The 26346-nt window shown below is 43.0% G+C and overlaps 2 protein-coding genes across 9 annotated transcripts; both read left to right on the forward strand.

Annotated features, from left to right (window-relative positions):
- The first annotated feature begins 2050 nt into the window (after positions 1 to 2050).
- On the forward strand, positions 2051 to 19519 carry ilf3a (interleukin enhancer binding factor 3a). Of its 7 annotated transcripts, none has more exons than XM_018761912.2 (20): positions 2051 to 2126; positions 4152 to 4312; positions 5228 to 5345; positions 6438 to 6631; positions 6729 to 6909; positions 7521 to 7668; positions 9230 to 9321; positions 10354 to 10449; positions 11370 to 11481; positions 11592 to 11689; positions 11942 to 12053; positions 12202 to 12315; positions 13523 to 13728; positions 14056 to 14223; positions 14525 to 14662; positions 14802 to 14945; positions 15224 to 15353; positions 15517 to 15564; positions 17643 to 18053; positions 18733 to 19519. In XM_018761912.2, the coding sequence occupies exons 2-20, from the start codon at positions 4215 to 4217 to the stop codon at positions 18861 to 18863; spliced, it is 2739 nt and encodes a 912-aa protein (XP_018617428.1). In that variant the 5' UTR covers positions 2051 to 2126; positions 4152 to 4214; the 3' UTR covers positions 18864 to 19519. The 7 variants fall into 7 exon arrangements, with proteins under 7 accessions (XP_018617428.1, XP_018617431.1, XP_018617433.1 ...); XM_018761915.2 differs by having other exon boundaries at positions 15224 to 15338; XM_018761913.2 differs by lacking the exon at positions 2051 to 2126 and adding an exon at positions 2138 to 2218.
- A 1436-nt stretch (positions 19520 to 20955) lies between these two features.
- acp5a (acid phosphatase 5a, tartrate resistant) lies at positions 20956 to 25625 on the forward strand. Of its 2 annotated transcripts, XM_018761697.2 has the most exons (6): positions 20956 to 21411; positions 23399 to 23492; positions 23681 to 23880; positions 24415 to 24539; positions 24644 to 24989; positions 25174 to 25625. In XM_018761697.2, exons 2-6 carry the CDS (start codon positions 23399 to 23401, stop codon positions 25432 to 25434), a joined length of 1026 nt encoding a protein of 341 aa, XP_018617213.1. In that variant the 5' UTR covers positions 20956 to 21411; the 3' UTR covers positions 25435 to 25625. The 2 variants fall into 2 exon arrangements, with proteins under 2 accessions (XP_018617213.1, XP_018617212.1); XM_018761696.2 differs by lacking the exon at positions 20956 to 21411 and having other exon boundaries at positions 23313 to 23492.
- Positions 25626 to 26346: the final 721 nt, after the last annotated feature.

The following is a 26346-nucleotide window of genomic DNA, read 5'->3' on the forward strand; positions in this document are numbered from 1 at the left end:
AAACAAGCGAGTGGATTGCACACAGGCCAAGGTCAACACAGCACACTGTTTCATGGAAGCCAAATCCAAGCTGTGGAAAATTTCTTTGACAAGATGTCGCAGATGAAAAATTGTTTGAATATTTTTCGCTTGCTACCGAGCCTCCGTTTTAACATCCATCATTCTTGACTCATTGTGCACAGTTTTTAAAGTGAAGTTCCTAAGCTGTTGACTGCTGATTGGGACATAATGCACTGTTGTGCATCTCAAAAACATGAAGCTGAAGAGAATGGCCTTAGCGGGATAAGCATGAAGTTTCCATCAAATTTTCATCGGATGACTTTACGGCAGTCTTTTCATTTTTACGTAACATTTCAGTTTTCATTTTAATTATGGGATTAAACTACAAAAGCAAAAGTTAATGTTTACTCATCTTACCCATTCGATATGCCATTTAAAAGACTATATTATAGTATAATGGACCAAAGCATTGGAATGATAAAGTCAGGAGGTATTAATTAAAAAAAGAAAATCACAAGTGACTGTATTTTCTAAATGCTTCATCATTTCAACATTTCTTTAAGGTAACAGCTGAGTATTTATGCTGGTATCTATAAATGGGCATGTACACACTGAGGCCTTAGAAGAAATGTGAAATTCATATCCAGTATACTTGAGTTATAACATCATGAGAAAAAGTATGAAAAAATTGTGGTGGGAGTGTACTTTGGAGCTTATGTTTAGCAAAATAACCCTTCATCCTTCATTGAATCACTCACTCTCATTTGAAGCTAATTCCCCGCTATTGACCCTGTGACTGTTCTGCGATCCAGTGAATTGTGTAGTGACGATGGAACTCAGACTCACTTCCACTGTTTGCAACGGAAATTACTGTAAGCAGACGACTGGCACCGTTTCCCCAACAAATCAAAGCGGAGATAACAAAAACAGCCTAATCTTTGTTTCTTTTATTATCACCCCCCCGGAAAAGGCCATTTCTATAATCTTCTTCAACAACCTGAACTTAAACGTTAACTGAGGATTTAACATCCATGAAAACAAAAGAACTGCGACAAAGCCAATGTCCACTTTGGAGATTTTTTTTTTACTTCATACTGGAAAACATGGTTTTAAATGTGCCGCTTTAGATCCTCCATCCTTAGGAGAGACATGTTGTGAAAAGGGAAACACCCAAAAACAGTAGGTAAGGTGTATGGTAACACCCTGGGAACAGGCCAAGGGACCGCCCCTCTTGAGCGGTGAATGTTACCTTTTAATTATTTATTGTGTATGGTTTTAAGCCTTGGGGTATGTTTTTTTTAGTCTTTTAAAGGTTCCGTCATGCAGTTTTTTATGTTAGTTGGTGTTATTGATTTTTACTCTTTTTTTTTTTAGATTTTATTATTGGCATGGCAGTTTTTAGGATTGATTTATTTATTGAATAAAGATTTTAATCATCGGAAATGATGAATGGAGAAATTTATTCCTGTCGAGTTGGACAGACACCCTTGGTGGGCTGGTGAGCCATTCTGATGCGTGAAAAATTATGACAACGCATTAACACAATTTTTTTTTTCCCCCAACACGTTCTCTAATTCTTTACTATCACAATTTCGGGCAAATAACATTATTACAGTAATATTATATGCCATACCTAACCTGTTCTCAAACTAAATTACCGCAAAACATCATACTATCGCATTTTGTTGATTTAACGCACTGTAGAGTAGTTTCGATAAATAAACAAAATACACTGACTTATATATAACCATTCGTATTAAATTTAAATCGTTAAGACACACCCACAGAAATTTAAAAAATGTCTTAAATTACTCAAAAACAATGTTCGGTGGTATTAAGCTCGAATGAAATTAACAGGAATATTAGCTTCAGTTCAAGCAAGATTTCACTTTCCATGTTTTTATATCGAGGGCCAACAACGACACCAAAAGCAACTCTGAGCGCAACGGAAGCGTCGTCAAATAAGTGACGTCACATCCGGCTAAATCCGCTCCGGGATTCGCCACAATCTCCTTCACGTGTTGCATGACGCCCCGTCTCTCGCGGATCCCATAGGCTCGTCCGTGCGCGAGGGCTGAATAACGTCGAGCTGGACTCCGCCTAAAGAGTGAAGACACAATTAACAGGTATCGTTTATTAATTGAGAAGTTGAGCAGTTAACGCGGCGGAAGCGCCGCAAAATGAGCGATTCCAGGCTTTTTACTAGCTAATTTAATAGGTAATTTGCGAAGTAACTCGAAGTCCTGCTCGAAGCAGGTCGAAGATGGAGGCTGCTCGCTCGCTAAAATTAGCTGGGACTTGAGTCAAGTCTTGACCAGATAACTAATAAATTAGATTTCAGCAACGGAGTAATAGTTACATTATTATTACAGTTACAGAAATGTGTGGCGAAACGGTGAAGCTTAGCGTCCCCCCGGGCCGCCGTTGTTGCGGCAGTGTGTTGCTGAGGTTTGGTCATTTTTATATAACTTCGCTGGAGGTGTGTGACTCACTGTTTCTCAGTGCACCAACGGCAGTCGGTGTTGTGACTCTTGTCACTTGTGGCAGAAGGGTTTCGTCGCCGGCCGGCTTTTTCAAGGTGTTTTGTCGCTCGTCCGTCAAGGTGCGGAGGCAAAATGGCGCCGTAGCGGAGCCGGAGACGGAGCTTCCACCGCCCGGCCTGCCCTTCAGGCCGCACATCTACATGTTTGTTTTATTCCATTCCCCGGGCCGTTGTCACCCATGGCCCATAGGCATAGTCACACAGCTGTAGGGGGGGAAATGCAGCTTCGAAGGGGCTCAAGTGGTGGAGGAGAGAGGCTTAAGTTAATCTCGAAGCAGTGTGTCCGTCAGTCGTCGAATTAGAGCTCAGTACTTGATGATCATTCAATTGATGGATGTCGACTGATTTCCACGAACCCTTGGCTGTGTGCGAGAAAACCGCAGCAGCTGTCATGATTTGCATCCTCCCGTCTCCCAGGTAACCATGGCATGGAATAGCAAAATCAGTGTGCTCCTCATAAATATTTGAAACACCCTCTCATCTGGAGCTCAGGTGTGCTCTCCTCTGGGGCCCAAGCAGTGAGCGTTTGAGGAAAGAAAGGCTGTAACTGTAGGGTGTAGGTGAGCTGCGCAGCCGTACTGAAGGTTATATATCATCATGCTGCGGTCGGTTGTTCCATCTCTGTGCTCTGAGATGACGTTTCATGTTTGTTGTTTCATATCCACTCGATAAGCTCCTGCCTTTGCTGCGGCTGATGGGTCGTGTCTCCGAGACGCCCTGGAGATGCGCGGTCCCAGTCCTGCGTCGAGAGCTGCGGACCCTTTTCCGATGGAGGACCCTCAGCCTTCGCCTAAATTGTCTTGTCAGTCCTCTGTGTGGCGTTTCTGATGAGGGATTCTTGGTTGATGGTTAAGTTTCCGTTACTTCCGAGCCGTGTCATCGCACTCTTATCCAGCATCAGTAGCTGGCGTGCAGCCTGAACGTGTGCGATTTCTCAGTTGTGGTTTGGTGTTACTGATTGAAATGTTTTAGTGTTTGAGGGATGGCATATGAAGCTACCAGGTCTGCTGCACCAAGACCCAGATGAAGTCATTTGTTGGGCAATCTGTTTCTATCTTATGTAGCTCTGGGTGTCTCTGTTTTTAGCACTGAATTCTCCAGGGATAAGTTGTATCTATTTTTTTCTGGATTCGCAGGAATGGCGAGTCGTGACAGCACTCGGTGACGTTGCCTAAAGCCGTGGTGTGTTCGCGCTCTCGTGCTACCGAGAAGTCCTTCTGTGCCGTACCTCACGCGTTATAAAATCGGTTTAAATGGCTCCAGCCGTAGGATTTCGTTTGTTAATTTTGTTTAGGAAACACTGGTCAATATTGCACTTTTGCTCTATGCAGCCTGAAAGCACTCCTTTTACGTTGATGTACTGGTTGGTATCCCTATCCATAGCAATCCACTAGGGAACTTGCAAACAATACCTGAAGGCAGCGGTGGAGTTCCAGAGTTAAAATAAGATTTGAAATGGCATATTTCTCTTATTTTTAAGTAATTTCTTTTCAGTTTTTGGTTAAATATCTTGACTGATATGCATTTTTATTGAAGAGTCTAAAATGCAGGCTTTTGCCTGGTTGCCTTGCACTTTTGTGGGTTGAAAGGCTGACCTGTCTGATTTCAGGCGACGAGCAGTGGTTGCGGTCTGGAAAGGGGGGCTTTTGCTAAGCAGGCCAAGCTGACACTGATGGCGCTTTGGGACGAGCGCCAGGCATACAAGGAGCTCCTTTACTGGGACAGCCTGATAAAGCACGGGCAGAGCCTTCACCCGCAGGACCTCCATAGGTAACTGCGAGGGAAATGTCTCACGCTGAGGGTATATGCACTGATTTAACTTTTAAGAATCATTGCTTAGCAGTGGAATTGGTTTTTCTTGGGATTTTCAAATTTGAGTCTATTGAGAATTGTTTTAGTGCTTTTCAATTGTGTATACATATTTCTCTTGTGAGAGGCTGTCACTCTTAAGCTGTCTTGACATGCAAATGTTTCACTTCATCACATTGAACAGTGTGTAAATGAGCTGGGCACCAGTCCAGAACATGATACTGATGCCTCTTGACTTTGGATCTCACTACAGTAACACACATTTTCCTCTGAGAACAGGTTAATGTAGTTTTGGCTTTTTAAGACTCACCCTCATGTTTCTCTAAGTGGATCCTTTCACAAAGATTTGGTACTCAGAAACATGGTTTCTGCTTTGATTTACAGGTACATTTTGAATGAGCTCAAGATTCAGCAAAAATAATCGTTGCTGTGTCTGCTCCAGCGGTGTTAGTCATTTTGTGGGATAAAAAAACATAAATGGCCAGTGTCTAAATGATGATTATTTGGGGAGGCACAAGAATCACTTTAAAATGGTTTTGAACATACACCTTACTTTTTTATGGTGACAAATAACCAACTTGAGTTGGTTGTACCACAGTAGCCCTGAGCTTTTGCTCTGGATAAGTGTGTCAAAGAGGTCCCCGCCGGCAAAGAAAGCTATACAGTGGCTTAGCTTGCAGTTCTATACTGTAAATAATTTACACATATACAGCAGTATATTTACTTGAACATTTTGATGCATCATACCCAGAGTAAAAGCAGTAGGGCTTGTCCTTTGACTTGACCATGGTGAATCATGCTGAAAATGTACTCCATTTGTGCTCCTGCACAGGTAGTACAAGACTTGGTGAAATGTCTCTTCTTTCCTGGCTTTAGGTACGAGGAACTGCTCCACTGGTACGAGTGCCTCTACCACGCAGAGCATCGGGGGCTTAACCTGCAGTACATCACTACTGTGCAGGAGTCTGAGGAGGGTCCCTCCCAATCTGTCATGGTGAATCTTTTCCCGCTACCCTCCTGCCATACTGTGTACACCACTGTTTTAGCTGTTTTCTTCTACCATACTGTGTGATACTTTGAGTCTATGTTCTGTAAGAGCTAGTTATATTTTACCTTACACTGGATATTTGGAACTGAACATTTTGCCCTAAGATTGTAAGCAATATAAGAGGATGCTTGGTTCATTCTGTCCAAACTGAATCAGTAAACACATTTGGCTCAGAACTGTAATTAACATTAAAATGTAAACTGTGTAAATCTGTCTTATAAGCAGCTTCAAATCCTTTTTGTGAAACCTGTTTTATATGTTAACTGTTGGTATAGAGGTGGTCCTTGGGTTACAGCAGGGTTCCATTTCAACAACCCTATTGTAGGTGAACTTAGTCATAAGTTCAAAATCCCCTTACTGTATATTATGTGACCCATAAGGATATATAAACATGCTTGAATGCTATGTTGTACAATGGGCCTGGTCCCCCCACCCCCCCACAAATGTCCTACATTATTCATTCTAAAATGTTTCATTTAATGTTTTTCAGCAGTGCCAGAATAATGACTTTTTGCTTGTTTGCTGTTTGAAATAAAATTAACTTGAAGAGAATCACAAAGTTTTGTAAAGGATTCATTGCTGGAGACCCATTCAGTAAAAAATATAGGTGCCTTTGTAGCAGCGTGGCCAGCTGACATTATGTTCAGGAGCTGGAGTGGTTGTCATCAGACATTATGACCAAATGTTGGGACTTGAAAATAGTGTTACTTTTATTAATTTAGCAGATGCTTTTCCCCAAAACAGTAGATATCTCATAGAAAATACAATGTGTGCGTTACATTAAAGAAAGAGACATACTTGCAGACGTGTTATTCTTAAGTGCAGTTGGTTTTTCTTACACGATATGCACCAATGTTCATCACCATTAATAGTTAATGGGGCAGCTGTCATAAGCCTGGGTGGTTACAAATCACATATGTCATAACTCGACTGCTACCTGTACTTCCTGGCTGTTTATTTTTTCTGTGACTTTTTGTAGTTTGACTGACTGCATTTTGTGACTCTTCATAATGTCCTTTATTATTCTCTCTGTTGCAGCCCCCTCCTTTCCGCCAGCGACCCATGCGGATCTTCATCAATGATGATCGCCATGTGATGGCGAAACACTCAGCTGTGTACCCCACTCAGGAGGAACTTGAGGCTGTGCAGAGCATGGTGTCCCACGTAGAGCGTGCTCTCAAGGCAGTCTCCGATTGGTTGGATGAGCAGGAGAGGGAGAGCGAGAGAGACAGGTGAAGTAGAGTGATGTAGCCAAAGCCAAATGGGACATGAGATGACTCCTCTCTTACTGGCGTATATTGTAAAACCCCTTCCTTTTTTCCTCCCAAGTGAGCCAAAGCCCTGTGAGCAGATAACGCGGACTCTGCGTGGTGTAATGAGGGTAGGCTTGGTTGCCAAGGGACTCCTTCTGAAGGGGGACCTGGACCTGGAGCTGGTGCTTCTGTGCAAAGACAAGCCCACGATCTCCCTGCTGAAGAAGGTGGCAGAGAACCTCACAGTGCAGCTATCAGTAAGTTCCCCCTGTGCTGACGCATCCAGTCTTTTCATTCTAACCTTTATACATCTGGAAAGATCTTCACTTATCTGTTGACCATTACCTGTTTTGAGGGCAAAATATTGAAAACAGATTATATCCATTACTGCAAAGGTTTGAATCAATAAAGGATTAAATAGTAACTCTAATTCCAATAAATTTATAGTTTATTAAGTGGGCGGCACAATGGCACAGTGAGTAGGCGCTGCTGTCTCACAGCGCCTGGGTGGTGTGAGAGGACATGGGTTCGATCCCCACTCAGTCTGTGTGGAGTTTGCATGTTCTCCCTGTATCTGTGTGGGTTTCCTCCCACAGTCCAAAGACGTGCTGTTCATGTAAGTGACAGTGTGTTCCACTGATGTATGGATGAGTGACCCAGTGTAAGTAGTGTATCTAGCAGTGTAAGTCACCTTGGTGAATAAATTGTGTGGGCTGATAACACTACATAGAGTTCATTGGAAGTCACTCTGGAGAAAACCATCTGCTAAATGTAAATTTGATGGCAAAATGTAGGCAATTTTAATCAGAAAAAATAATTTCACGTCACAATGCCAGTGTAACCATCTGCTCCACCAAACACCATACAGGCAATCACAGATGACAAGTACGATGTCAGCCATTCTGCCCGTGACGCCGCCATCGTTGTAAAGAGCACAAAGGAGCTGGTGCTGAAGCTCACAATCTACCTAACTTCGCCAGCCGTGCGAGAGGAGGCTGATGGGACAGTGGCCAGAGGTAGGCGCGCGCTCTCCAGGGCCCTGGCTAAGCTGAGGGTTGACACAGAAGACATTCACCAGGAAGATATTGTTTATTGGGCCTTCAACAGAGCTGGCTGACATTTGCAGTGCAGGGAGGAGACTATGCTATGTTTACAGCTTAAGTTCATTCATAGTTATCTTGTAGTAGTTTTGATGGCCCAATATACAGTAAAAAGAGTATGAGGGGGGGAAACATTTTCTCTTTCCTTATAGTGCAAGATTCAAGATAGATACAGTTTGAAGGCTTTCTGAGAATTAAAGAACAAAAAAGTGATTGCATGTTTTTAGATTGAGGTTGTCCCAACAGTTTGTATTGCAGCAAAAATGAGTCGTATTATGGTCATTAGCCCCAGCAAGGCTGCTGACTTAATTTGTTATGGAGGGTGGCCTGGGTTATATATAATGTAGAGGCACTTTGACTCTGCATGCATAAATGGGAATTCACCCAGTCACAGTCAAAAAAAAAAAACAAACAAATGAGAGGAGTTAATGCATTTTCCTGATGTTTTCTGAGGGGTCCAGAGGTAGGGCAAGACATTCTTAAATACATTTTCACACTTTGTGACTGGTCACCTTTGTTTGTCAGGTATTTAATGTAGTGCATTCTTAGTTCTGGAATTTCACTGGAGCCTTGCGTTATCTATATTCCAGGCTGCGAGTTGAGGCCACTTTTAGGCCCGTGGTGCTAGTTTTTGCTGCAGTGTATACTGGATATTTTTATTTTTTTTTTATTTTTTTAAACATGCATTTGTGCATCTAATTATTGCTGCCTGTGGTTCAGAATCTGATTCTCTCTATCAAGCCTTCTAGTTTGTCAATTTTTAGGGACGCTGGACCTTTGACCAACTGGACGCTCTCTGTCTCGGAAAGGGCAAGGCAGCACACCCAAAACCCAAAAAGGGGCAAAGGGGAGGGGGATTTACCCCCGGTTCACACGCATGCGCGCACGCTGTCTGAAACCGCTAGTCCCAAGCAGGGTTGCGGCGAACCGGAGCCTAACCTGGCAACACAGGGTGCAAGGCTGGAAGGGGAGGGGGACACGCCCCGGATGGGACGCCAGTCCGTCGCAAGGCAACCCAAGCAGGGCTTGAACCCCAGACCTGCCAGAGAGCGGGACCTGACCAAGCTACCTGCACCACCATCCCCCACCTCCCCTCCGGTTCACATGCTTTTCATTAAAAATACTGCACCCAGTATAAAGCTATAGTCTTCATACACCTGAGAGAATGCTGATGGGTGCATTGTGCTGTGACTGACTGGTCGAAAGACTGGCTCCTGTGTCGTTGCACAAACAGCGAGTCTTTTCTGATCTCGAAGGCTCTAATGGCCCATACCACAGTGAGTTCCAGCTCTGTACTTTCCCTTTGCGGTGGGATGGGCACAGTTCCAATCGTAGCTTTTTTTTTTATTTTTTTGCGAGGGTTTTCTCCTCTCCCCTCCCCTCCCGAAGTTTGGGAAAGCTGCCTGCTCCCCCTGGCCGTGTGACAGAACCCCCTTGGTCAAACTGTGCCTTGTCTTCTTATTCCACCCGCCAATAGAAACGCTATCAGGCAACGATCCCCCGGATGCTCTGGACAGGCAGAAATGCCTTACTGCCTTGGCGTCTCTCCGCCACGCCAAGTGGTTCCAGGTTTGCATCTCGCCTTTACTTGCCTTAAAGTAGTGTTATCTCTTTCTGCCATTTCAGTGCATTTGAAATGTTTCACCGTTCATACTGTATCACTTATTGGGTTGTCTGAAATGAGTGTACTGTGGATGCCCCCCGCTCTCGAGTTATAGGTTTGCCTTGCTGTTTGTTTACCAAAGTGTGCAACCACATTAAGTCACACTTCCTTTTTACGGCCATTTCTAACAGATGGTTTAAATGAATAAATCTTGACTGCTTGAATGATGTGTTGGAATATTTTGCACGTGCTGAATCCAGGTGCAATATTTTAAGTGGGTTGTGCTGGGTGTCTTCCCCCCACATCAGTAGCAAGAGCTGATGCTTTTTATAAGCTGTCCTTGCATTAACATCAGAACATCCATCACTGTTATAGTAGGCATACATGCAGATGTGAAGTGGATCATTTCAGCCTCTTGCTCTTTTTTGTTTTCAAGTGGTGTTTCTGTATAATGTGCATTCAGAACTCCACCAGTCTCGGCTTCCACTGCAGCTCTTTGTCTGCTCATAGGTCATTCCACCTTACACAACTGTTCATTTTGTCAATATGTAGGGTATTTGACTAATAAACACTACAGCATTAATTTGTCACACCACATAGACATTTGCCCTCCCTACTGAGTTCAACATTGACTGTGCGAGGCTAATACTAGAGGCATTTTTGTGCTGATTTTATTTGCCTTAAAACAAATTAGTAAATCCTACACAAAACAATGCTGTATCATGCATAAGTTCATTTATAAATATGACTGCAGAAAGAACTCAAGCCCTGATCATATCACAGATGCAAAATGCTGTCAGGAAAGTAAGTCAGTGGCAGACGCCTATGTTTACCTCTGTCAGCTTCAGCATTACCAGGCCCAGTGGCTTTAAGACAGGACTCACAAGTGCACTGTCAGCTCCTCCGAGAGCAGGCAATGGACATGTGCTGGTTGGTGTTTCTTGAATGACTCTAGCTAAGTGGGCACTGTCATCCTTTTGCATTGCTTGTTTCCACAGGCTAGGGCCAACGGGTTGAAGTCCTGTGTCATTGTTATCCGTATTCTGAGAGACTTGTGTTGCCGGGTCCCCACCTGGACTCCGCTGCGATCATGGGTAAGTGTCTCTTTCAGGCCCATCTTGTCCCATTCTAGCTGTGACTTCAGTTTTGTTTGTCTAACAGCAGTCACATTTACAGGTCATGTGTATCTGTTGGTAGATGTGGAAATCCATTGTCCTGAAACATTGCTTTTAGTAACAGTTCAGCTGTTGCAAAGCTGCATGGAACCATCCATAGAAGCCATGTAATTTTGTTTTTTGATAGTAATTTCTTTATTGTATTTTGATGAACAGTTGCATTTAATTTTGTCAGTTACATTATGGTTATTTGTGCTGTTGCTTTGGTACCTCTTGTTCAGCTGTAGTTTGAGACCCACCATAAGCAGGCATGCAGGAAAATGCTTGTATCGCATGTCTTTGATTGACTAAAGTTTTTGATGGGCTGTTCAGAAACACATGAAAACCAGCTGAAGGCATGTCTATACTGTGGCATCAGAAGTAGTCTGAAAAATTTTCTGCCCTTTATGCTGGATGTTTAACAGGAGAGAAGGGCTGCCGGCAGAGAACGTGGTTTTGACTTGTGGCCAGTCTGATAGCCTGTTAACCTCATAAGGTTTGGTCATGGGTCTGAGGCTGTTTTGTATGTTTATTTGCAATGTGAAGTGACTTGCCTGAAAAATGACTGAGTTAACTACTTTGTAATGAATTCATGCTGTTAATAATGGAGAATACAGTGCAATAGAAATGTGATTGCCTCATGTCTTTGAAGAGTCATTCAGTAAAGGTCAAAATGTCTATGTATTCCAGTTTTTAAAAAAATAAAGTGGAAAAAGTTAGAGCCGAGGTGTCAAGAGTAATTTTTGTTACAAAATGTGCAATGTAGTCTGTCAAAATGCCCACAATTTAATGTGAAATTTCAGACTTGGGTGGAGCCATTAAAAGCATTAAGTAAATTTTGGAATTCTGCCTTTGCACAGCCCTTGGAGCTGCTTTGTGAGAAGGCCATTGGAACTGGAAACCGGCCAATGGGGGCTGGAGAAGCTTTTCGACGGGTACTAGAATGTCTGGCATCTGGAATCCTCATGGCAGGTGCGCCTGGAGTCTACATATGCTTGTGCCTGTGTTTAGTCCTTATTAGTTATTTATACCAAAGTCCTGTAACACCGAAGTAAAGTAGGTGCTTGTTCTTTTCTCCTAAGATGGTCCGGGCATCTTTGATCCATGTGAGAAGGAGCCCACAGATGCAATCGGTCACCTAAACCGCCAGCAGCGGGAGGACATCACGCAAAGTGCACAGGTAAGCCCTTTGTCTATAATGCCAACCTCCTTATGCTGTCCCCATTGCCTTGATGGACAGGGTCACAGTTGTTGACAGCTGTAAACTTACCTGCTCCTTGACTCCTGTCACCAGCGTGTGATTTCCTTCCACTTGATGCAAGATGGACTCAGCCTGTTTCTTTTAAATTTGCTGCAGCTTAGTATTCTTCCCTCTTTGTAGAATGTGGAAGAATATGCAGGTAATAGAACTTTATTGTCTCTAAATCTTCAGCATGCATTGAGGCTGGCTGCATTTGGGCAGCTTCACAAAGTCCTAGGAATGGACCCCCTTCCTTCCAAGATGCCAAGGAAGGCCAGGAGTGAAACCCCTATTGACTACATAGGTAAATTTCTACAGTATAGAAGGCCCACAGTCACAGGGTGAACCTTACATAATTCTTTGCTTAATTTGAACTGAAATGGGCAGTTTGGAGTTCTTGTGAAATAAGTGATGTTGGATTTGGGACTGAATTCGCTTGTCATGCATTATAGTTCAGATTCCCCCTAGCTTGGCCTGTGTCTGTCCGATGAAGAGGACTATTGAGGAAGATGAGGGGGGGGATGAAAAATGCCCAAACAAGAAGAAAAAGAAGCTCCAGAAGAAATGTAAGATTCTCAAGTCCTTTTATTTGGTGGGACTAATACAAATTGTACAGTGCTGTGAAAGTACTTTTACCCCCTTTACAGTTTTCTCTGTTGCAGCTTTTTGACATTATATTTAATAAGTTTTTTTAGTATATGTAAAGTAAATGGAGCCTGAGGGGGGGGAATAAACCAGTATTGTCATTTTCAGGAGTGAAAGATGATGCATAAACATGAATTGCCCCTAACTTTGTTCACCCTAATGAAGGGTTAATTACAGACAGCTGTTTGAATACATTTGGGACCTGCAATGGTTTGCAATATATAAGGATCAAATTTGGATTTCGCACACCTCATGAGCAACGAAGTGTGCTCTTGTTTACCATTATGGTTTGCTTCTTCTTTTAATTCCCAACATCTATTACTTCTTGTTTGCTAGTTTTGTCTGTTAAAGTCTGTGGTCATAGACCCTGTTTGGACTATGCAAATGTCATCAGCTTATTCAGCGAAAGGGACTTCATTTGTGGCGTTTTCATTAATTTTTGTCTTTACTGTTTTTTTGTTAGCTGTTAATATTAATACATAAACACTGAGTATTTCTTTTGTGATTTGACATGTAATTGCTACAAAAGAAATGAATGATGGCCATACAGTACTACAGAGTGAGTAATGAAGGGAAACCTCTTTGTTACATTGTGTTGACACATAATGTTACAAATTGGGTTTTACAGGAAGACAATGATCCTGTCAGCAACATCACAACGCTGGGGAGAAAAACTAAAGTTATGGAATGGCCTTGTTAAAGTGCTGCCCTGATGAGATATAGTGACAAGACCTGAATAGAGCTGTTCATACTTGAAAACCTGCAGATGTTGCTTAGTTGAAGTAGTTTTGCATGGAGGAGTGGACCAGAATTCTTTCATAATATTACGATACCCTAGTCAACAGCTACAGGAAGTGTTTAGTTCCAGTCATTGCAGTTCAAGTTGGCACAACCAGTTACTTATTTTTTTTTTTTTCCCCACACCTACTGTGACACATTTCATTATTGTCCACACCAAAGAAGTGACAAGACATAATACCTTTTCAGGCTTCTTTCATATATTACTGGAACTGATGACAAGATCTGATCAAATTTGGTGTTGCAGAAATAGAAAATTGGAAAGGGGTAAATACAGCACTGGATATGTTGAAAGGCATTTTCTGAATGGTTTTCCCTTACTCAATACAGCTTCTGATGAGAAGTCTGAACCACCACAGGCCATGAATGCTCTGATGCGACTAAACCAGTTGAAACCAGGTCTACAGTACAAGCTGGTTTCTCAGACGGGACCTGTGCATGTGCCTGTATTCACCATGGCTGTAGAGGTCAATGGCAAGAACTATGAAGCCTCAGGGCCATCAAAACGAACGGCTAAGCTGCACGTTGCTGTCAAGGTGAGCCTTTTCACAAAGGGGTTGGTCACCTTGGTGCTAGGGGAGTTGGTTGTTGCCTAGACTGCAGTACATTTCCTCATGTGTCTCACAACTGGATATGCTCCTGTTAAATGCTTGCTGTTCAAACCAAGCTGATCCAATATCGGTGATAATGTCCTGTAACATGACTGCACTCTGGTTCTGGTGAGAGTTGTGTATTCAGATTTTAATTTGACAAATTGATGTGTGTGACTAAGCATTTCCTCTGGTCCTTACTGTAAACCCTAGCCTGCTTTTTCTGTCTGGCTCCATATAATCCACTGATAACTGGTATGTCTTCCACCCCAGGTCCTACAAGATATGGGGCTGCCCACAGGTGTGGAGGTGAAGACAGCTGAAACAAAGAATGAAGAGGGGACTGGAGATGTAGAGACAAACCCCCAGCCCACAGCTTCTGGGGCAGCTGACATGCCATTGGGCAGCACCAGTAAATGTGAAACATCAGATAGTTCTGAGGTAATTCAGATGCTGTTTAAGGCATTCCCATTCCCTGCTGTGCTGCAGTAGTTTACAGGACTTACTGGTATAAGAAAAATTATTTTCACAAATGGAAGCTGGCACTGGATGTCTAAAAAACATGGACATCTTCCTTTAGGTGATTCCATAGAATATCCCATGTTGACGCATGGTATAGGAGTACTGGGGTACTGGATGGTTCAACTTTTATTCATCACTGCTGTAAAAGGAAATACCCACTTGTAGCCTTTGCCTGACTTGCTCCTCTCTCCCACTGGGTTCCTTCCTGTCTGCTCTCTAGGGCTCCAGGCAGCAAGGCCCCATCCTGACCAAGCACGGCAAGAACCCTGTTATGGAGCTGAATGAGAAGCAACGTGGCTTGAAGTATGAACTCATCTCTGAGACAGGGGGCAGCCATGACAAGCGCTTTGTCATGGAGGTAGGGTATGGACATCAAAAATGTTTATTTAATCTTTCATTAACGGTTTTTTTTTTTTTTTGATCATTGCTGCTGTCTTGTGCATGTTGAGTAAGTTTGTGCCACTTCTGGCTAAGAGGTATTTATCCCCTATTGACAGGTGGAGATCAACGGGCAGAAGTTCCAAGGCACTGGCTCCAACAAGAAAGTAGCCAAAGCCTATGCAGCTCTTGCTGCTTTGGAGCAACTCTTCCCTGATGGTGCCAGTGCAGATGCAGCCAAGAAAAAGAAACCACCTCCCATGGTAACTTGAGGTCCTTTCATCCTCTAGCTGCAAAATAATCTCATTTAGCAGTTAAACTGTACTACATTTATTCATTTAGCAGACACTTTTCTCCAAAGGTATGTACATTTCATAAATACAATTTGAGCATTACCTTAGGGGAAAGAGACACGGCTGTAGATGTGGCTCTTAAGTACAGTTAGTTTCCTTCACCATATGGATTGACGTTCATCACAAGTACTAGGTGGTCAAGCTTTGATCTGAAGACAGAATTAACGATCTTATTTCTACCACCACAGCACAATCTGGGATATGGCATGATGGGCGGACCTCCACCAGATCCAACAGGCAACCCTAGAGGCAGAGGGAGAGGAAGTCGTGGCAGGGGCAGGGGTCGAGGTTTCGCTAATACAGGTGGCTATAATAAAGGTATTAGAAACGATGAAACTCATGCACAGTAATAACATCAATGTCCCTAGCACTGCCACGTATTGCTGAAACTACAGAACAGCTTTTCTCTTCAGCCTGAAAATAGGTCCTCAGTGTTTTGTCTTAAGGATTGACACTGTACTCTTCTCATTGCTCTCTGCAGGAGGTTATGGAACATATGGCTATGGGAATAGTGCCAACACTGGATATAGTAAGTGAATTTTTAAAATGTTCCTTTTCTACGTTTTTTTTTTTTTTTTTTTTTGGCTCTGTGGTCTACAGCTGTTGATATTGGGGAGTGAGGTGTTCTGCACAGCAGACTCAGTGGGGAAGTAGAGAAATTGCTCAAGATTACCTCACATCAAGAGTCCTTTCCAAAGCTGCAGCCACCAATACCAATTTTCAGAAAAGTAACAGTTTACATCACATGCCAAAAATAATTTTTTTTTTTTTTTGGTTTAAATATTATTCATTGGAAGTCTCTTTGGAGAACAGTATCTGCTAAATGAATTAATGTAAATATAAGTTTGATTTTAAGACACGAATGAGTTTAATCTTAGTTTGGTTAACCCAGTTCTAATTTCCCATCCACCAGGCAGTATAGTTAAGGGTTATTATTAAAATAGAAAATGCAGTGTTGAATATCCTCAAAGCCTGTTTAAAAATTGTATTAATTTCGTTGATTTAAACAAGGACTTGGCAGTTCTTAATGGAAGAGTTGGGAATGTTCCTTAATTCAGTGGTCTTCCAGAACCTCAGTTTCTAAACTGAAGTGGGGTTATGGAGATCTCATGAAGGCTTCATGTTCCTTAGTTTATTAAAGGTTGTGTTATAGTTTTATATTTCTCTGCTTTAAGCCGCAGGACTCAAATGCATCCCCCATCCCTTTGAAAACCTGAAACCTCCCCTAACAACTGTTCTGAGGAAGAGGCCATCTTGAGGGCGACCAGAGCAGAGAAATCTAAAAGAAAAAAGACACAAACAGTTCCAAACTGGCAATTTGACAAGTGCCTTTTTATGGCAGAAGATGTAATTTATTTTCTTCTCTGCTCTGTCTCACTCTTTAGGTGACTTTGTCTCAGACTGCTATGGCTACCACGATTTTGCGTCATAGAGCATCCAGTCCACTGTAAATCGTGTAAAGAAAAGAGCTTCATAATAACTCCCTTTGTTATAAGTGAACTAAAATCCTTTCCTGGATGCCATGTTCCTTCAAGGACTTCTGTCAACACTATGGAACCCAACCTTATCGGCCAACGGGACCTCTTGCAAACCACTGCCTTTTTTTGTGGAACATGAAACACTGTTCTCTGATGGAGTCAAAACTGTACAGGGAGGATGGAGACTTACTGGGCTTTTTAATGTTGCTTTCAAATCAGGAAATCAGGACTTGCTGGTCTATCAGTTGTATTAAAGCATTGTTTTAATTGTAAGAAATGCCTTAACAGTGTTGTTTCTTATGTTTTTATTCTTAATATTCCCTGCCCCCTGTGGCTCCGTTGAGTGTTCATGAGCTTGTATAACAGCATTGTCTAGTGTACTGCTACAGAAGTGTCAAGCTGCTCACTATGTAGTGTCATAAGCTACCCTCTGCTCATTTTAATAACTATCAAAGTGAGATGTCCAGCTTTTCTTTGACAGTAGTCAGCCATGACACTGCATAAATATGGGACAGCTGGTAGCGTAGTAGTTAGACCTGCTGTCTTTGGACCCAAAGGTCGCATGTTCGATTCTTACCTCCAGCGGTAGTTCCCATGAGCAAGATACTTACCCTAAATTGTTCCAGTAACATTACCCAGATGTATAAATGGGTAAATAATTGTAGGTATGTTAACATTGTAAGTTGCTTTGAAGAAAAGCATCAGCTAAATGAATAAATGTCAGTTCACATGATGAATGCATGCTGTTGTATTAACTCTAGAGCATTAGTTTTTAAATCTCAAATCCTGAAATGTGCAATACCCCCACAATCAGATTTGTTCAAGTGAAATATTACTGGTGCTGGATTTTTTTTTTTCTCCCCCCCCCCCCCCCTTCTTCTGTAATAATGTCTTTACTAGCAGAAGCCAAAAGACTTGAATCTGCTGATGTTTTGTCCTGAAGTATAACATGGTTTCATCTGAACATCCTAAGGAAGAAGGGGTCTCACTTTCTAATAGAACAGTTACTACTGGGTATATGAAATATAAGCATTTATGTCAAAAGAATTCATGGAAGACAAAGTGGTTGTTTAAAACCCATAAACTCTTAGATGTGCTATCTGATTCAACTGCCAACACTCTATTTTAGGTTACTACAACAATGGAAGTGGAGCAAATGATGGTGAGTCCTCTGGGACCATGGGCTCCCTAGGCAACTCGTCAGGTGGAAGCAGCACTGGTGGATGTGGCTCCTTCCAGAGCGATGATGGTTTTTCCACCACCCCACATCCACCTGCTAAAAACATCAACAAGAAGCCTCTTCACCAAGGAGGCAAGCAGCCCTACACAGGGGCAATGGGAACGGCTGGTGCTGCAGCAGGGGGTTACCAGGCCACCTCTACCCCAGGACAAGGTGCCTATAGTTCGTACAGCCAAGGCTTTGGCCAGGGCAAGAAGAGCTTCAGCCAACACCAAGGAGGTGGGGGCTACCCCAGTTATAGCACAGCCTACCCCAGTCAGGTGACAGGGGGAGGGACCAACCAGGAATATAGCTATGAAGGTGAGAGGCAAAGTTCTGTTTCAGGGGGGTAAAGGATGATATTAAGGCATTTAAACTGAATGTTATGCTCAGTAGAATATTAGACAAAGGCCTTTGAGTACTAAATTTTCCTGAGACCCAGGAAAATCAAGGTTTCTGGATATACTTGCAGGATTTCTAGAAAGTTGCCCTAGCCCTACCCTTAACAATCTTTTTAATTTTTTTTTTTTTTTTTTAAGGGTAGAATGTTCTGCATACTGTACATTAGGACTAAACAGTATGACCAATGGTTTAGGAAATAAACTTATCCTCTGAGTGGATGGAAAATGACCAAACAGATTTTGGGACAGCTGGTAGTGTAGTGGTTAGAGCAACTGCCTTTGGACCCACAGATGGCAGGTTTGAGCCTCACCTCTGGCTATAGTACCCTTAAGCAAGGTACTTACCCTGAATTGCTCCAGTAAAAATTACCCAGCTGTATAAATGGGTAAATAATTGTAACCTTAACATTGTAAGTTGCTTTGGAAAAAAGCATCAGCTAAATGAGTAAATGTAAATGAATAGCTGGGTCTCAGGAGGATAGAGGTCTTTACCGTGAGATTGGCGCAATAGCCACATCTGGGATTTTTCTATTTTGATGTTTTCCGGCAGACCACAGTATTAACCAACTCAACTTATTTGTCTTCCTTTGTGTTCACAGGATACAGCAGTCAGTCAAACTTTGTGACACAAGGCAGTTCTGGTCAGAATTATGGGGGAAGTCAGGGTTCCTTCCACAGCCCTGTAGGATATGGGAGGGGTGAGTCTGGCATGAACTACCAGTACAGATAGACCCTGCAAGACATTGAGCCCTCTGCTGCCATGACTTTTTCCATCCCAGTTTCAAAAGCCTAAATGGCTTGCTTGTGCTATTTGTTCTCTTCCATTTAGTAGAAAGGCAGAGCCTTTCAAAACACAGCATTTAAAAGCTCCATGCAAAGTTTGCATAGCACTGTTCTGTTGAAATTCAAGTTTTTATGCTGCAGTTACTGTTACAGATGCATTTAAGTCCACCTACTGTAATGAGGCTGTAAAGCACATGTAAATTGTTTTGGTAATTGTCAATCAGTCCTACAGTTAATTTCCATTTCTGACAAAGTAACACCATTTGTAATATCAATGTTGGGCATGCTCATATCAGCACGTACATACATTACAATATAAAATTTAAATCTGCAGGATGATGGCCAGAATCCCATAAAACACTTGACAGATCAGTGGTGATAGTGTTGACTATGTTAGTTAAATCTTTCCTAGTTCTAAGTTTTAAAAAAAGGATTTTGTGATTTCCTTTTTACATGACCCTCCTATATAGGCTGATTTTGCTTGTGTGGATGCCTTACGGTTGAAAACTTTCCCCACTAACTTCTTTTGCAATGTTTTAACATTTGAGTTATTTTATTATATATGATTGTTTGTTTGACATTTAAGCCAGTCATCCTTAAGGATGCTAGCAGGAATTTTTTTTTTTTTAAAAAAAAAAAAAAAAGAAAAGCATTTTGGTTTTCTGATTAATGTATTAATTTGTATGTAGTGTGTACCAATAAAGAATTTTTATTTTGGAGGAACTACATTTTGTGAATTTTAGTCCCCATTAAATACTCTCACTATTCGTAACGACCTGCCTAAGTCAGGGTTGCAAGGGTCCAGAGCCTATCCTAGAAGCGGAAGGTGCCAGGCTAGCTCCATGCATATATTCCCATGAGTATATGACTATACATTTGATAATACCTGTTGGTATTCCTATTTCCCTCCTAGTCTTAAAACCTAAACTTATAAAAGTCTGATTCTTAAGTGACCCTAGTGCTCCCACAAACACAAATGAAAACTCTAGAACCACCTTGTAAATTCTTTAAAACTCAGCCACTGAACGAAATTTGCCATTTTCTGAATCAACTTGGTTTGAACAAGATCCTCTGGAGCCATGTACTGTACTGTTTCACTAACCTTGAAACTTGACAGCATCTGTATTCCAGGCACCTCTTCAAGATGCTCCTCTGCACAAGACACTGCACAGGTTACTGCTTTTGTATTTTTGCATTTGTAACATGTTTTTTTCCCCAAGCTGAAAACACTACCTTAAACGCACTAGTCATTCATACTGCAGATCAATGTAACACAGGAAAATTTTACTTGCCAATTCATTGAGATACATGTCTTTGGACTGTGGGAAGAAGACACGTCGACTGAGGCCATGCAGACTGAGCTGGATTCGAACCCACGACTGAACCCACGGCCCCTTCCCTATGAAGCACCAGCTCTACCTGCTGCTCCACTCTGTCAAACCACTGTGCTGGTTCATCCTGATGGGCTGTGTGCCGGTTCACTGGGACAACTGATAGCATAGTGGCTGAAACTATTGCCCTTGCATCCCACATAGTACCCTTGAGCAACATACTTCCGATATTGCTCCGGTAGAAGAACACAGCTGTATAAATCAGTTAACTAGGTATCTTAACACCAAGGAAGGTGCATTGAGAAGTGTCAGCTACGTGAATAAACGTCCTTGTTCCAGGACTGTTGTGGTGGCTTAATCATCATTCCAAAATCTGCAACTAAATTCCCTGAGTTTATCCAAACGTCACCCAGCTACATCGTAGTCTGCGTTTAGAAAGATGTCATTTAAATACTCCTATTTTCAGTTGTTTCAGTGGCTCAGTTACCCGTACCGTTCAAAGGGTTGATAATCCAACCTTTAAATGGTATTGGGGGAAAAAAACAGAATGGGTGGTCCATAGTCTCACTAGTCGATTATACAAGGAAGGTATTGAGCTGCTGGAGCTAATCGATGAGCCAGTAGCTATTGATCTGCGTCCTACTCAGTTCCACCACGTCAGATGTTCATGTCATGCTTCCTAAGTCTTTTTAACACTGCCCACCGCGTGGCCCAGGCGTGGGAGGTCACGTCCCTTTTTTAAAATCGATTTACCCATCAGGTTTTGGGGTATATTGATTACATTATGTGGTTAAATAAGCGGGAACAGTGTGACACTGGTTTAGTTTCAAGGAGCTCTCTGCACGTCGGCAAATCCTTAAGTCCTATTGCGCTTCAGCACAGCAAGTCGACGCCGAGCCCAGGGAGGGGAGCTTGGAGATTTCGGGCCATTACGCTTTCGGAGTTTGACTTTCGAAATGAAAAGAATGAAAATGTATTTCCCACGACAGCGCATGAAAGGGTTTTTGAGTTAGCAAAAAATTGTTCGGCATACTTGTTGAACTTTTTTTGACCGAAAAGCCTCAAGATGGCGGGCGCTAAATAATCCCTGTAATCAAGCGATATCATAAAGTGAAGAAGGATCCTGTGTTTTTACCTGTTAAAACAACGTCATTCTTTCTACAGGTAAGTCACGGGCATTGATTGGGCATATTTCGAGTGATCTAAATTATATGAAAGATGATCTGTGGTGCGTTTCACCTTCTTTTTCATCATTTCACAGACATATAATTTATAATTCTTTGTCTGCAAAACACTCTGGCCACTAACGAAACACCGCCGACAAAACCTCAAGCGAAAATATCTTTCTAGGGTTGGCAAGTAGTATTCCGAGTTCTCTTTTTTTTTTAAAAAAAAAAAAATGTAGAGGCAGTTGTGAACTATAAACGTTAGTGCTGAGTTCAGTAACTTTAAATGTGAACTACTTTTGCTGAAAAACTGGCGATGATCCGCACCGCCGAGCTCCACAACGTGCACGCGTTTGCCCGGTCACGTGAGCCACGTGTCTCGCGCCGTGTCCCGCACGTGCGTTTTGTCACAAGAAGCGCCTCGCGAAGGCCGAACTTCCCCTTATGGGCGGCAGGTGTCCTCTGCTCTCAAACTCTAGTCTTTTCCCCACACTATGTATAACAAAAGTGGAAAATTGCCATTCCTGCGGGGGGGGGATGGAGTTGAAGACATGCAAACAGTTGTTCCTGGAAAAAAAAGGACTTGGCGAGATAGAAAGGACCGTCCTTTGTGCTTTTTTTTCCATAGTGTTGCTGGCTGCCGCCCTGCTGTCTCGTGCCCAGAGTTATTAGAAATAAACGAGGTGGGACACTAACTAACAGCTCCACCAGCTCCAGATAAGGGTTCATGCCCCTGGTGTGAGTCCTGTGTGTGCACATGCAGGGTGGGACTGGCATACTGCATAAACAAGGTAAAAGGAGCACACCTACATGTGAAGGTCTGGCTGTTTGAGGGGAACGTCGTCGGGTTGGTCATGGTGACCTGTCAAAAACGGCGAGCTCTCGCATTCGGGAGGTTTCGCGTTCGGATCTGACGAGGGAAATGGCTTGGACGTTTTTGAAACGCTGAGATTCGTACCATGTGTTTATATGTATCTCTTAAATTACTAGGAAGGTGATCAGAAATCTTTATTTGGATAAAGTTCTGTACAGCTACTCGTTTGGCGAACATTTCGTTCGTATGGTGGAAAGTACTGTAACTGTACTTAAGTATCGCGTCTTTCTCCTAATGTACGCTGCTTTAGAGAAAAGTGTCTGCTAAATCAATAAATGTAAATGTGTTCGTGTAGCAAATTTAATAAACCCTTTTAAAACCTTTTCCCCTTCAGATAGGTGAAGGATACGGTGACGGAAGCGGTAGAGGTAAAGTTTGTTGGAATGAGGTGTTTTTTAAAGGCCTGCCTTGTGCTACACTTTGGTCCGTGCTGTTGGTTCAGTTTTGGCTCAGATGTTCCATGAAATGCTGTACAGACTGTGGGTTTGTGACAGGACTGGGGGTTGGCTGGAAAGGAACAATTGTGCAAACTGAGTAGCATTTCCCTCATCGGGATGCGTTGCAGTCACGTGCGCCGTGATTGTTTGGAGCAGGCGCTGACTCACGGTCAGCAGCACGCAGGCATGCACTTGCCGCCTGGCCTGGCCGTGTCCGTCTTTATCTGTACCTTGGCGTGGCTCAGGAGCTGATAAAAGGGCCAGTTCAGAGCACGGTGCCTCTGTGGGACTTGCAGAGAGAAAGGGCGCTGATCACGGACTGGGGATAAGAGTAGAGGACAGATCATTCACTGCCCAAAGTGAGTTGTTTATCAGAGAAGCAAATTGTTGTGATGACCTGTGAGGACTTAACTATGTTGTGTAGCTTTGTCATTGACCTTCTACTGTTAAGGACCTAGAGCTGTGGAAGGATTGAGAGTTCAAGTCCTTGGTTAGCTTAACAAAAGCTTTATTGAATTTGGGAACTTCTGCTTGTTTTTATGTTAAAACAAAGCTGTGCTTTTATCACTCTTCTTTCCAGAGGAGAAAGACCCGTAGGCGGTGAGCAAACGTGTGTCATTTGGATCGCCTTACAGTGCGAGATGGGTGTCTATCGTCTGTTTTGGCTTCCACAGATGGCTGTGTTGATGTGCCTCCTGTCTGTGTTGGTGGCTGTCCCGATGGTCTTCTGCTACCCAGGCTCTTTTATGGACCTTGATGATGAACACAGTAGGTCTCTCCCAGTGTTTCAAAGACATTAGTGTACTTGCATGGTCTAGTCCACTCACCCATCCCAGTATGTTACGCTCATAGAGTCCTCAGCTACTGCGTGGCGTCTCGCTGCGTGTTTTGCACGGTTCATGGTGTTGATTCACGGAACAACAGAGAAAGCTGACCGTGTTGTTGGTCGCACTTAGGTAACAGGACCTCGATCCGCTTCCTGGCAGTAGGAGACTGGGGAGGACTTCCCAATCCTCCTTTCTTCACCCCCATTGAGTCAGCAACTGCAAAGGAGATGGGTCGCATTGCTGAGCAGATGGGTGCTGACTTTGTGTTGGCGCTGGGTGACAACTTCTACTACAAGGGGGTTCGAGATGTGAACGACCCGAGGTTCAAGGTGGGCCCAACATATTTTTAGACAAAAGAGAAAGTGGCGGAATGACACAGGCCTGACTTGATCATATGTGCACAGTGTTTGTGCTTGTTATGTTTGTTGGGAAGGAAAACTGTCAGTCATCTAGGTGTCACAGCACAGCCATGTTTAGAAAATGAGCACTGTGATATGTCAGTTTCAGATAATCTGGGCACAGTTGCGTTAGGTTGGCTGTTTGGAGGTTTGTTGTGTTGTCTTGGACTTATGGCCACTTACAAGTTTTGTTTATCCTGACTGATTAAGTGACTTATTCAAAGAAGGTAAGATAGCAGTACTGTCAAGCAGAGTTTCATATTGATTTTAGGGCAGTTCCTTTGAATATGTTATGACCAGGCTGCCACAGGCAAACATACCATTTTCATGGAGTTCTGCTCAGTTATGTTCTAATGGATTGTATTCTGTTTTTCAGCTACTGCTAAATGATGGTTTTGGTGACAGCTTGCTGGCTAAACTCATCATAGTAAATCAAACTAAAACAGTGACTTCTTCCTCTGCCAGGAGACCTTTGCGGATGTCTTCACAGCACAGTCTCTGAACATCCCTTGGTATGTAATTGCTGGGAACCATGACCATGCTGGTAATGTGAAGGCCCAGATTCAGTACAGCAGAGTTTCAGAAAGATGGTGAGGACCTCCTGTTTTCCTGGCTTCTTTCCTGTCCTCCACTCTGTCCTGACTTTGTGCCTTTTTCATCATTCAATCAATCTTTGTTGCACTTCTGGCCTCAGGCGCTTCCCCTACTACTACTACGAGCTGAACTTCCGTGTGCCGCGGACAGACTCCACCATGACCATCCTGATGGTGGACACTGTGCTGCTGTGCGGGAACTCGGATGACTTTGAAGACCAGAAGCCGCAGGGTCCTGTGAGCGCCGTGGAGGCCAACCGGCAGCTGCAGTGGCTGGAACAGCGTATGGCCGCTTCCAAGTCTGATTTTCTGCTGGTGGCTGGCCACTACCCCGTGTGGTCAATCTCAGAGCATGGCCCCACAGAATGCCTGCTGAAGAGACTGCGCCCCCTGCTGATCAAGTATAAGGCCACAGCCTACTTCTGTGGCCATGATCACAATCTGCAGGTTTGTTTAGTGCAGGATCCCCCCCTTCCTACCAGTTCCCAAGTCAGGTTAATGGCTAGGGAGCCATCTGTTAGTCTTAATACACTGATGTACTATTAGTGTTGGAACTGCCTTTAACCTCTCAGAGAAACTGGTCAGAAAATCAAACGCAATACCTCAGTGTGATTTCCCTCCCTCCCCACAGTACCTCAAGGAGACCGGTGTGGGTTATGTGGTCAGTGGGGCTGGCAACTTCATGGAGGATGATACACGTCACCGCAACTGTGTGCCCCATGGCTCCCTGAAATTCTTCAGTGGCCAGGAGTCTACCTTGGGTGGCTTTGTGCACGTGGAGGTCACCAAGAAGCAAATGGTCATCACCTACATCCAGGCTAAGGGGTCGTCTCTGTACCGCACAACACTGTCCCGACGGGACCCAGATGACTCCAACTCAGCTGACATCTAGCATGGAAAAGGACAGCAACCGGAAACAATCGTACAAACATGCCTGCGCTGAGAGATGAAAACTTCACAGTCAGTGTGAGAGAGAGAGAGATGTGAAAATGCAGTTGGTAAACACTAGCTTTACAGAACTTCCAGTTTAAACCAATTAATTTCAAACTTATGTGAAAGATTACATTTTTGGCTATCAAATGAGGGACCACTTTAATCATGCTTGATTTAAAAAAAAAAAAAAAAAAAAAAATCTTTGGTTTTACAGGTAGACAGGATTCTTCTTTTACTTGAGTTGATTTTAAGTTATGTCAAATAATTTTTCAACTGTTGTACTAATTTAGTAATTGTATACCTATAAATTAAGATGCAATGCTTCTCTGAATGAATGTTCTACTCAACGAAAGATTGAAATGAATCTGAAGAACAATTGCACAACCTGTGTCTGAATAAAGGGCTGCCTCAGGCACACTTTAAAGTATCCATGTGCTTCCTTCCTTTTTTAAAATACGGTAGAAGTATGTACTTGCAAACCTTCTATAAAGGTTGCTGAGAACTGCAGAGGAAAGAAAGTTTTGGCTGGCATCCAGTTTAAGAACATCTATGACAAATGTGCCCAGTATCAATTCCTAATCTTCAGCAAACTGCCTTGATGTTGGGCAGGGACATTGCAACACTGGACAAAATGCAGCTAAAAACCAAGCTGACGACGTCCATACAGCGAATAAATCGCCCTTGTTTTGCATTTGCCACACAAGCTGCAGGTGTCTTCCTAGGACCCTGATCCCTGCAAATGTTGGGTTGTGTACTGTATATGTAAGTGAACCCTAGAAGATGCTCATTCCATTTCTCCATGCGTAAAGACTATTTTCTGAGCCACATTTATGTGTAGCCAAGGTTGTGATTGACACCAGAATAATGAGAA

This window comes from Scleropages formosus, chromosome 20, assembly GCF_900964775.1.
Source record: "Scleropages formosus chromosome 20, fSclFor1.1, whole genome shotgun sequence".
NCBI lineage: Eukaryota > Metazoa > Chordata > Actinopteri > Osteoglossiformes > Osteoglossidae > Scleropages > Scleropages formosus.